The 11,660-nt window shown below is 30.8% G+C and overlaps 2 protein-coding genes across 2 annotated transcripts; one reads left to right on the forward strand and one right to left on the reverse strand.

The window, feature by feature from the left end:
* Window positions 1-2,113: 2,113 nt before the first annotated feature.
* Window positions 2,114-8,918, reverse strand: LOC130903841 (uncharacterized protein C1orf198 homolog). Its single transcript, XM_057816184.1, has 2 exons — window positions 8,473-8,918; window positions 2,114-7,246 (listed from the first exon to the last, which is right to left on the reverse strand). Exons 1-2 carry the CDS (start codon window positions 8,860-8,862, stop codon window positions 7,139-7,141), a joined length of 498 nt encoding a protein of 165 aa, XP_057672167.1. The 5' UTR covers window positions 8,863-8,918; the 3' UTR covers window positions 2,114-7,138.
* A 65-nt stretch (window positions 8,919-8,983) lies between these two features.
* LOC130903839 (STING ER exit protein) lies at window positions 8,984-11,286 on the forward strand. The gene is made up of 3 exons (XM_057816182.1): window positions 8,984-9,188; window positions 9,260-9,645; window positions 10,884-11,286. The coding sequence occupies exons 1-3, from the start codon at window positions 9,068-9,070 to the stop codon at window positions 11,022-11,024; spliced, it is 648 nt and encodes a 215-aa protein (XP_057672165.1). The 5' UTR covers window positions 8,984-9,067; the 3' UTR covers window positions 11,025-11,286.
* Window positions 11,287-11,660: the final 374 nt, after the last annotated feature.

Below are 11,660 nucleotides of genomic sequence, written 5' to 3' on the forward strand. Positions count from 1 at the left end.
GGAATCTTAAGGAAGAAGACATACGTCTAGTCGATAGATCGTTCAGGATAAAGCCTTGTAACAGTGTGTTTTGAGGTATTCCTTTTGGTGGACTTGGACCGCATATATTTAACATAATTTCTGTGAATATTATTTATTTCTAAGGTTTCTAAAGGCTTTACCAAGGATAATATTATCTTATATTACCTTATCCCAGTGAAAGATAAGGTATTATATATTGAAACGTTAACAGGAAGTGCATTTTTATCGCACCGATTACAAATTTTATCTATACTAGATTGACGTGAACTACAATCACCAATGTTCAATATGGAATGACATAGCTTTAGATTATCTGCATAAAGGAGAACATTAGAATTTGATCCCAAGGCAATGTCATTAATAAATATTAAAAATAATAACGGTCCAGGAACTGAGCCCTGGGGCACTCCTGGAATTAAAACCATGCCAAGAACTGTAAACTTTCTCTCCGCGAGGTATGAAAAATTGGTAAAAGAACCAATTAAACCAATGTTGAGAAGCGATCAAAGGCTTTGGAGATATCTGAATAGGAAACTTAATCCTGATTACTGTTATCTAAGAGTGCTGTCATATGATGCTTTCAGCATATTAAATTTAAAATTGTGAATCTACCAGAATAAAAACCATGTTGTTAATTACATATGGATTGTTTCACGAAGTGGAAAAGAATGTCATTAAGCACAATTTCAAATACCTCAAATATAATTATGATGGTGCGATAGTTCTCAACCTTATTATACTTCTTAAAAATGGGACGAGTTTTTCACCGAAAATTTACCAAATTGAATAGATAACACAATGGTTTGGTAAGAATAGCCGCACAGTCTCGCTCTCGCAGTAGAAATACTGGCATCAGGATCAGATACAAAGTTTGATTTTGAGTTTTTGAGGTTAGTTGCTTCAAAATCAGTAAAAGATGAAGTTATTAACGTTATCAACAGCAGCGTTTAATTGAGTTCATACGGTCCACCAAATGAGGTGACGACTCGAGAAATGTAGACTGAAAGTACGCCATCTAGTATGCATAGCAAGCATTTTAAAAAGTACGATACATCGCATATTAACTGAAAATTTGGACATGAGAAAGCAGTGCGCAGGATCAGTGCTGTGTTCCATCTGCCGTCTAGGTCAGGGCATCGGTTTTTTGGGATGCACGTGGGATAATTTTCATTGACTATCTTAAAAAAGAAAAAACTATTAACGGAGAGGATGATGCGAACTGATTGAAACGTTTGAGTGGAGAAATCAAGCAAAAACGGCTGTTTCATCAAAACAATGCACCATCATTTATTGCAATGGCCAAAAGTAATGAATTAAAGTTTGAATTGCTACTTCGTGCACCTTATTATCCAGATTCAGCCCCCTCGGATCATTTTCTGTTCCCAGACTTGAAAAAATGGCTCCTAGGTCCAAGATTTTTTAACAATGCAGAGGTGATGTCGGCAGATAATGGCTATTTTGAAGATCTTGACGATTATAAAAAGGGTATCGAACTTATTGAAATCGCTGGGTAAAGTGTATGGAGCCAAAAGGAGATTAAGTTGAAAAATAAATAAAATTTTTACGTTTTTTTTTGTTGGGTCAGATACTTCTGGGACCATACTCGTAAACAACGGTCAATGAGCTCAATCATTAGCGCATCTGTGGCTTCTGATGGCTGAAATAATGATGATGGAGGTAATTGTATAGGCGAGGTAGAGAGCGATTTTAATCCCCGCTAGATTGAAATCCGCAGCTGCTATACTTTATTTCACCCAGAATATCAAATAAGAGAGAATTGGGTGATGCTTATTCCAAATATGTAATAAAATATGACTTATTTCATTTTAGTAATGTAACTTTGAAATGGTACAGCTTTTTGAAACACCCTACAAGATTGTAAAAATGTTGAAGACTACTAATGGCTCAAATACCTCACATTTTCAAATTAATATCTCAAAGGACAGATGTATCACAGAACTTTATCACAGAAGACATTTACCGGAATCCAATTTACAATAGGTGTTAATTTGCTGCATTTCCGAAAAGCAATTATTTTAGAAATTTACAAACATTATATGTAATAGGAGAAATAAAACGGCACAAATGTGTTAAATTTTTTATTTATCAAAATTCTACAACTACTTACAATTTCCAAACCAATTACCATGATAAAGTCATAGAGTATAAACTCTCTTTAAGCATATGTTTTCTTTAATTTTGCTTCAAATTATTACCGATGTCAAAACTAGAATTATTTAAATTGTTTCATACTGGTATTTTAAAAATAACTTTTCAAATTATCGACAACGTCTGCCAATATGATATCAGAGGAATGATATTTTTGGTTTGTATCAATTCATATCTATCAATAACACCATTGGTCAGTATCATAAAAATAATTGAATTAGGTATTTTTTAATCAACGTGAATCGACTGTTTTGCATTTTTTGCTGGCACCCTTGACATAACTGAAACAACTCCTTTTCTTTTCGTTTAATTTAGTTATATGTCAAATCGAGATATTTTTGAAACGCTACTAGTTATTGGACTTTGTTCTTTCTACTATTTCTTATTAGCAACATTGCACGACAGCTGTCATCATCAATTATTTGGTTGATTGTTAATCCCACAGCAACCAGGTATTTTTTAAACAACGTATGTCCACTTTTTGGCGAAATTGACTTTTTGCATTTTGTGCTGGTACCTTGACATAATTGAAACAACTCAAGTCCTTTTCTTTCTCGTTCATTCGGTTAATTGTTAATTCGAAAGTAATTTCAGTTATTTTATGGATACGAATTTATTGTTTGATGTAAAAATGAGTGAAGAAGAGGCATAAGAAATGGATTAAAAGAGTCAAACAAAAAGAATATAAATGCGAAACTATAAAGAATTCAATACTGCAAAATCTTCCGTACGAAAACTATAAGGGGAATTTTTGTCAACCAAAAACTACTGGAGACGATTGCAGTTTAGATTTTTTGATACGTTTTCTCTACTTCTTTTAGATTCCAATCAATGAATGGCCAGAAAAAGGCCAAGAAGTTTAAGTTCGAGTATAGAGATATCCACGAATGTCTCACATTCTGCTGGAGAAACCAAAGTTTGCAAAAAAGCTTTTCTCAGCCTTTATGGAATCACTCCGTTGAAACTGAGACTCCATATTAACTATTAGCTTCAGGACAAGCACCTTGTGACCTACGTGGAAATAACATTTTAAATGTGATAGACCTACAAACAAGAAGAAATGTAGAAGATGATATCTCATCATTTCAACCTATCAATTGAACGCCCTCAAGTAGACACTTCTTGTGACTGTGAAGTGTTTCATGGTAAATTGAAGAGTTTCAGCCTGAATGAAATAACTAATAAAGTCAAATTAGCTGAACAAATTGTTTGTAATAGGAAGACCGAAAAAGTTTCCTGATAAAATGAGGTCTATGAAAGAAGTACGAGGTAGCTATGGATTACATGCAAACTATTCAGTTGCCAAACATCCTAAACCAGGATATTTTTCATTACAGGTAACTAAGCATTTCCCTGTTTATTATTCACAGTCTAGGATCTGGAAAGTGAAGACTTTACCTATACCATCAAGGATTTACAAGCATATGCTGATTATTTTTTACATTAAATACAAATTCTCCAATACATTGTCTTTCATTTTTAGAGAAATTCTAATAACAACATAAGTCCATCATTTTTGATGCTACTTTTTTCAAAAATGTGAATATTTTTTATTGTCCAAAATAAATGACAACATGTAAATATGTGCCTATTTTATTTTTTAATAACAAACACATCACGTGACCTTAAATTATTTCACAGTATTTAATTTTTTGCCTCTCCTGAAAAGTTTGGTTTCTCATGGAGTCATGATCTTTCAAAAATACCTGATTCATTTAATATCTACTGTTTTAGATAAAAACAAACTTTTATGCAATTAATTGTATGATTATATTTATATATATCACTGCTAATTAGTAAACTTTGTATTTCAATAATGAAAATTGACTGTTTCCAACTTCTATAGTTCCAGTTTTACAAAATATCTAATTGTGTGACTATAAACATATCAATTGATGACTTACTTCACACATCAGTCTTCTATTCCTATTTAAAATTGATACCAACTGGGGCATCTATATTAGTACTGTTATATTATAAAATACCGTTGACTATGATATGTATTTAAACTTTAAGAATAGATAGATTTGGTGTAGTTTTATTATTCTACTCTATGCTATTTAATTTTGAATACTTCCACTTTTTAATACAGATTTTAAGGCATGAATCCAATGGGAAAATTTTTAGACGCTTAATTAACTTTCTAATCAATTTTCTTCTTGGCGAACTAACACAAACTCCTGGACAAAATTAACTCATCATGCCATGGACCTTGTTTGACAGTGGTTATTTAAATTAACTCTACTATAACATAATCTAGCTTTCAGTTCGTATTAAACCTCATTTTAGACTAAAACTGTGTTAACATTTGCTTAAAAAGTGCAAATTTCTGTTGGAAGCAAGCTGTTGATTGTAATTGTTTTTTTACATGCATATTTGGAAGTAAAAAGTAAAAGTAAAAAATTAACCGCCAAAGAAACTTGTTAACGGAGGAGGCAGTGCAAGCATTGACTCTCCTGAATGAAGGATATTCAAAGCGATATGTTGCTATATGTTTGTTAGGAAGACATCATTCCAGCATCAGTCGCATAGTGAGACGTCATAATGAAACGAGTACCATCGAAGATCAGGACAAGGGCGAAAACGTTGTTCTAACCAAATTGATAATCCTTTTTTTCAAGACAATGTTCTGTCAGAAGTAGCTCAGTCACCAGCATTCGATGTATATGTCCGATGTATCGTCTCGAACGGTTATAAGACGTTTACATTAAGCAAAAGAAGACTAGCCAAAAAACCCTTGCTTACCAGAGAACACAAAGTTCAGAGATTGAATTGTACAAGACTACATCAGAATTGGATCATCAATGATTGAAAACGAGTTCTGTTCTCTCATGAAACTAGAGTTAGCCTTAAAGCTCCAGATAGATGTTAGCTTGTCTGGTGAAGGCAAGGAGAAAGGTTTGCCAACTGTAAATATCTCTCAAAGTGCCTTTTGGTGGTGGCTTTAAAACGTTTTTGGGAGTAATTTGGCTTCGATACTCGCACGGAATTGGTTTCTATACGTACAATGTCCAATATTACTTAGACAACATTATTGTCGAACATGTAATGCCTTTTGCTTCGTTTGTTGGGCCTAATTTTTTATTCATGCGGGACAATGCTCGTACCCATGTGACTAAACAGGTTATTGGCTACTTACATGTCGTCATATCCCTTTATTAGAGTGGCCATCTAACAGTTCGGATATGAATCCTATAGAACATCTATGGGACTATCTCAAAAAGAGGATTCAAACTCATAGTCCGCCTGTTTTTAATAATAACAACAACTCATTGAGGTCGCTATTGAAGAATTTGAGAAAATACGGGAAGCTTTTGTTGAAAATTTGATATAAAGCATGCCGCGACGAATGAAAGCAGTGATAAAAAGTAGAGGATGGCTTACGGGATATTAGAGCAGATCCATATGCATTTATTTTCATATACTGTTTTTCCCTTTTTTTTTTCCAATTTGGTTGCATTTCAAGCAAACACAAACTTTAATTAAAGTTATGTTAAAGTCATATTCGACTAATTTGTAGGTGTTCATTATTATTTCAATGTAACTTACTTTTATTTTGTCCAGGAATTTATTTGAATATGACTTAACTTAATGTAGATAAATCCAATTAATACATAGAGCAATGTTATATTAAGTAAATACCGATTTAACCCATTAATGCCCAAAATACAATTTTGAAAATATTTTTTAATTGATATTGTTTCTTCTGATCATTTAAAGAGTAATTTCTATTCATCGATTTAAATTAGGATAATGACATCAAATAGTTTTGAAATTATTTTTATCAATCAAAAAAGTTTTCATAAAATTATTAATCTATAGTCTGAATTAAAATCTACTAATAAATTTCATCAATTTTTTTCTCCAAACGTCAATAATTTATATCTTATAATTGATGCTACTCGAAAAAATATTCTGGGTGGATCGAAACATTGCATTACATAAGTAAATTGTTAGATTTTCACATGTTACACACACTTTATATTTAGAATCTCTTTTCACAATTAAATTATCTAACCATACCAAACCAACCTCGTCTCTTCCTTGTATAGGCTAGGTGTGGTTTAAGATCATAATTATGAAGAATTTACATTCCCTCTGGAATGGTAGAAGGTCTATGTTAGAACCTAACTGCCTTTGCAATATCCATCCATCCTTGTGTATAAATTGGTCGATCAAATCGATCCTCCCATGTGAACTAGAGTCATCTGAATCGAGATTCTTTTTGGAATGCCGATTTAGGATTTTGGGGCCCTAGAATACAATTTATCGTAACTGAAATGACATAATTTTCATTTCATTGGACCATATTCAATTTCCCATTGGAAATCATTCAACATTTACCCAATACTTTTCAGGAAAATAAATATTTATATCCTGTAGAGGTAGTTTTTTATAATTTCCAAGTAATGTTCCTTTTTCCACTGAACATTTATTTCAAGTTTATTCAATATTTCAAAAATATACATTTTTTTCATTTATTTTCATCATGTAATTGAATTCTGACTATAGATAATGAAGATATAACAAAAAAGTACTGAAAAGTTTCAGTTTTATCCAAAAAATAGTAGCAATGTGTTAATTGTATCAAAATTTGAACACAATTCCATTTTTTAGTAATAATAAGCAGGTCATTTGTGAAAAAGGTGAGTTACCCAAAACAACTCCCTTTCATTATAGTCTCATGATATTGTGAACTAAATCACTTTTTCATCTTTTACCTTCAATCATTGGAGATTAAAAGTTATTCTAAAAGCTGAAAATTTTTTATTCCTAGAAAATTACGAATTGTCATGCAGCTTTCATTGCAGTTGGTCATTAATGGGTTAAGCAAAAATTTTTTGAATACTTGCAGTTTATATTATGTTACTTAATTAGTATTATGTCAAGTACATGAATCAAATTTTAAAGAATACAGATGTGGTACTAACAGGAAAGTTTCCAAATTTTACCAGTTGTCCAAAAAGTCTAAACCAGTCTTGGGAAGAGAGTTTGCAGTATCACTATCTGATGTATCAGTCAAATTGTCATCAATTTTATTATAAGACAAAATAACCTGAAATTATAAACATAAAACAGATATAAATGTAATGTAACATTATCATTTTATAATATGAAGTAATTTTCTAAAAAAACTCTCTAAATATTTTAATATGGATTTTTTATTCAGTAAAAAATAACAACTTGATTCAACGTCTGGTAATAAAATAGAGGTTATGTACAATTAATTACCAACGTCGTATCTGACCATTTTAAAAAGAAATAATCAAACTTTTCAATAACACCTCCTTTCTATCGCAGAGTCAACATAAATCTATCCAGTATAAATCTTCAATGCCCAAATATCTATGATATATCATCAATAGATGCTATCCAATACACAATAGCTCACCCTTCTACAAACCTAGAACTTGCCAGTTTCAAAAAACATAATAATACAAGAATGTCAAGCTGTCTGTGAAGAGCTTCAAATTCTTTTTCAATTACAGTTCGGGGGTCCAGAAGGGTGCGTGGTCTTATTATAAAAACGCGGTCCTTAAGAAGGCCCCCCCATGAGAGTTGCTGGACTTATACCAATTTTTCGAGAGCCTTGCCTGACATGCCGACCTCTGTATTTACCAAAGTTCATTAATTGCAATTTGCCAACAACATTCCAACCACGCATATTAAGAAGCTCTTCATTTGCATAAATAGCAATATAAATTTTAATTTCATGTGAGTCCCATCCCACAGAAGAGTAGAAAGAATAACAAAAAATTCATACAACAACGAGCAATCATAAGAACAACTTTATAGTTGTAAGTAGCAAAGCAGAACCAACACCAACCTTATGAAACTGTTAAAAATTGTCACGATTATAACTCCAACAGCATAAGTAGAAGTTAACAAGCATTCTTCCCCATTTAGGAATCAGACATACTAATGTGTGGAATGTGTAATAGTGAGTAAACAGTGAAACACATCATAATTGATTGTTTAAAATATGAATGGAAAAATAGAATGAAAAAATAATAAACTACTACGTTCACTAGAGAACCACTGCATGGTTGATGTAATTAAAAAAGATTATTGATCAATTCCTGGACCTGTTCAAAAAATTATGTCATGATTAAGAGGATAGGTATTTTATATTTCACTAAAAATTATTGTATAATAAGAAAATGTATATAAAAGTACACAAAAATATATAATCTAACCGTTCATATAGATATAGGCAGTTTAAAATTTATTAGAAATAACATATAAATTATTGTTAATATTAAGGATCATAATTATACTTACTTTGGGTTTAACTGATGGTAGCTTAGAGGGCAATTTAATCTTATTTTCTAGTACTTTGTTTTCTTTTTCTTTACAAAATATGTTTAGATCTCTTTGGCTTTGTGTCTTAAAACTAAATGGACTTGAATGTTCATCTCGATATGAGCAGTTTTCATCAAAAATCACTTTAACGGCATAGTCGTTTTTGGTTTGCTTTTCTGAAGCACAATATTTGATACTTATTTCAGGTTTTATGATACTTTCAGAGAGAATCGACTGTTGTTCCTTTTCTGGTAAGGTACTCCACAGATCTTCATATGAGGCTTTAATTTCCTCCAAGTCTTGGTGTAATCGTGAAGAGATGGAATTTAAATTTTTAAAATAGTCCTCTGCGAAACTTTTTAAGGACATGTTTTAAATCTGTTTCATAACATCTTACACAAAAATTATTGCACAAACTGAACCAATTAGCATTATGTAAATAAACAAAATGTATTGTTAACCTTAAATTGTCAAATTCTTCTTTTCCACCCACTGTCAATTGTCATAATAAAGTTTAATATCAAGTACGAGATAATGTTTGGAAAAGTTACAATTTTAAAGACTCTTTAATAAAATGCCGAAGGTTGTATCTAGAAGTATTGCTTGTTCCGATACTAAAGATCAGGAAGAATATGGAGATGAAAAACCTTTACACATATATTATTGTTTGTGTGGCCAAATGACTTTAATTCTTGGTAATTATAAATCGAATTCTATTCTAGATTTGCCGATAAAAGGGTTTTATATATAAATTGATATATTGCAGATTGTTCAATAGAAAAACTACCTTTACGTAAAAGAGATGCTGCTAGAGTATTAGATGGTACAAATCATGCCCACAAAATAACCTGTGATCCAGATGAAACGGTATACCTTAAGAGACCAGAAGGAATAGAAAGACAATACAGAATGAAATGTAAAAAATGTGGTTTACTTTTGTATTACAAACATGACCCAGGAAGTCATGTTAGTTTTATTGTTAAAGGTTCTCTTATCAAAAGTACAAATGAAGGTCCAATCAGTAATATCTATAATCAAGTAGCAATAGAGAAACCCAAGAAAATCATGGTGACAAAACATACGAAGAATATGGGTAAATTTAGTTCAGTCACAGTTTCCACTATTGATGAGGAAGAGGATGAGATTGAAGCTGTAAGTATTTAATTTTAGGACAATAAATATGATATACAGGCAGAGTAAGATTTCTGTTGTGTCCCAATCTGGCATTGAATTTAGCTTAATTGGGTAAAACTTCTCTATATCTCGCTTCATTTTGAAGATTTTGATACTTAAGGTCACAACCAAAGATTAGTTTGAGATTCACTTCATAGAACAGTTGGGGTTTAATACTTTGTCTATAATTAAGATTTTAATGCTCTAAATCCAATAGGACTCTTGTAATTTAAAAAAACAAAAGGTTTTTTAGTTAATTTTTGCATAATTGTCCTAGATATTCCAATTATATATCAAAAAGAACAAAGAATACAGAAATAGTTCATCTTTTTTTTAAATATTAACAATAATTTGATGGTTTAATCAATAATTAAATATATAAATATGCTGCTTAGAGCTTATCAAGCAAAGTGTCCTGCACTTAAAGAGTGCAGTTTAAATACTTGGGTAAGACTTACAACTTGCCTAATGATATCAAAGGGCTTAAGCTAAAGCGCCTGATTGTCTTCTCAAAGGACATCGGCATTTGGTAAAGTGAAATGTGGCACAAAGGGTTTATCTGAAGGCCTATATACTCAACTGGCCCCTTGGTAGTCCACAATGTGACTATGAACTATTATAAATAACTAAGATCATTTTAAAATGTTTAAAACTAAAAAAGAGTGTGATCTCTGTATTACATAGAGGGAAAGATATGCGTCAGCGTAGTTTCATCAAAGATGGTAGAGTTTTCATGAACTGATGTTCAATCTCTATTGAAGACAATATGTTTTTTGACGAATTCAACTTGCTTAACGAAGTATGTGAATGAAGAGAAAATCAAATAGTGGTGAGAGCTTAAAATTTTCGTCGATAAGCGTGGGTATCAGTGTTTCAAACAATTTGAAACAAAGTTTTCACTAATATGAACAATTTCTGCACTTCAAACAAATCTAAGTTAAAAGTGGAAACAACTTAATGTATGCTGTAGCTGAAGTGTAACTTAAACTGTGTTCATGTTTATTATAGTATCAAAGTATTTTCTCCAAGTTTTTATTTGTAAACTTTATATTTTCACTAATATCATTGTTTCATATATACTAATAAATTAGCATTAAATTTTGTGTGGGTATGATTACAAACCCTGTTTTATAATATAAAGTATTTTTCAGACCAAAACTGTTTTGACCATATCACTATGATAAACATTTTCTGTAGTTTTTAATTTTTTATTACAGAGAGAGGTCGCTGATAGTTATGCTAACAATGCACGAATCATAGAAAAGCAATTGGAAAGAAAAGGAATGACAAAAAGAAAACAGGATCAAAATAAAGTGAATGATGTTAAAAAAGTACGAGGAACATTGATAGATAAATAAGTTTTATATAATAGATTTTATCTATCAATAAACCAATCAAAGAATTCATTTGTTCAATGTTTTTTTGTTTTAATAAAAATTTGGAATAATTTGTTTTCATTCATAAATATGGGGATGTGTTTTATGGCTTTTCCGAAATTTTACTTATTATAGTGATACTTGGATATAAACTACTGAATCAAAATTAATTTTGTATGTTATATGCCACCATTCTTTTTTGTAATTTGTTCTATTTGGAAATATATATTTTGTACATTTTAAATTTTATTTTGTTTTAATCAATAGTGGCATGCATTGTTGAGATTATCATAATTGGATGATAATCATCAGTTAAAAGCTGATTTTTTTAACTTTTTAAAAAACAAGAAAACACGCTTTACTAGCATGTGAAGCACACCAAACCAAAAAGTTGGAAATATTTTTTTTTAAATAAGCTTAAAAAGATTAATGAAAAATACTCTTTTATTATTTTAAGCTTATTTTAAAAATCCTTTTCAATTTGGTGAAAAGCAGTTCGTATAGAAATGTCAGTTTAAACTGATACAAACAGCTCCCGGTTTTATTCTTAAAATAATATCCAATAGATATTTTATCAAGAGAAATAAATATTTTGTTTTGTTGGTGGTATTCATATTA

Source organism: Diorhabda carinulata, chromosome 2 (assembly GCF_026250575.1).
Source record: "Diorhabda carinulata isolate Delta chromosome 2, icDioCari1.1, whole genome shotgun sequence".
Classification (NCBI taxonomy): Eukaryota; Metazoa; Arthropoda; class Insecta; order Coleoptera; family Chrysomelidae; genus Diorhabda; species Diorhabda carinulata.

Bases quoted from the DNA above. Each gene is read 5' to 3' on its own strand.
- LOC130903839 (XM_057816182.1), top strand. From the start codon at position 9,068: ATGCCGAAGGTTGTATCTAGAAGTATTGCTTGTTCCGATACTAAAGAT. The intron at 9,189-9,259 runs GTAATTATAAAT...GATATATTGCAG, and splicing joins CCAAATGACTTTAATTCTTG to ATTGTTCAATAGAAAAACTA. The intron at 9,646-10,883 runs GTAAGTATTTAA...TTTTTATTACAG, and splicing joins AAGAGGATGAGATTGAAGCT to AGAGAGGTCGCTGATAGTTA.
- LOC130903841 (XM_057816184.1), bottom strand. From the start codon at position 8,862: ATGTCCTTAAAAAGTTTCGCAGAGGACTATTTTAAAAATTTAAATTCC. The intron at 7,247-8,472 runs GTAAGTATAATT...TTATAATTTCAG, and splicing joins TACCATCAGTTAAACCCAAA to GTTATTTTGTCTTATAATAA.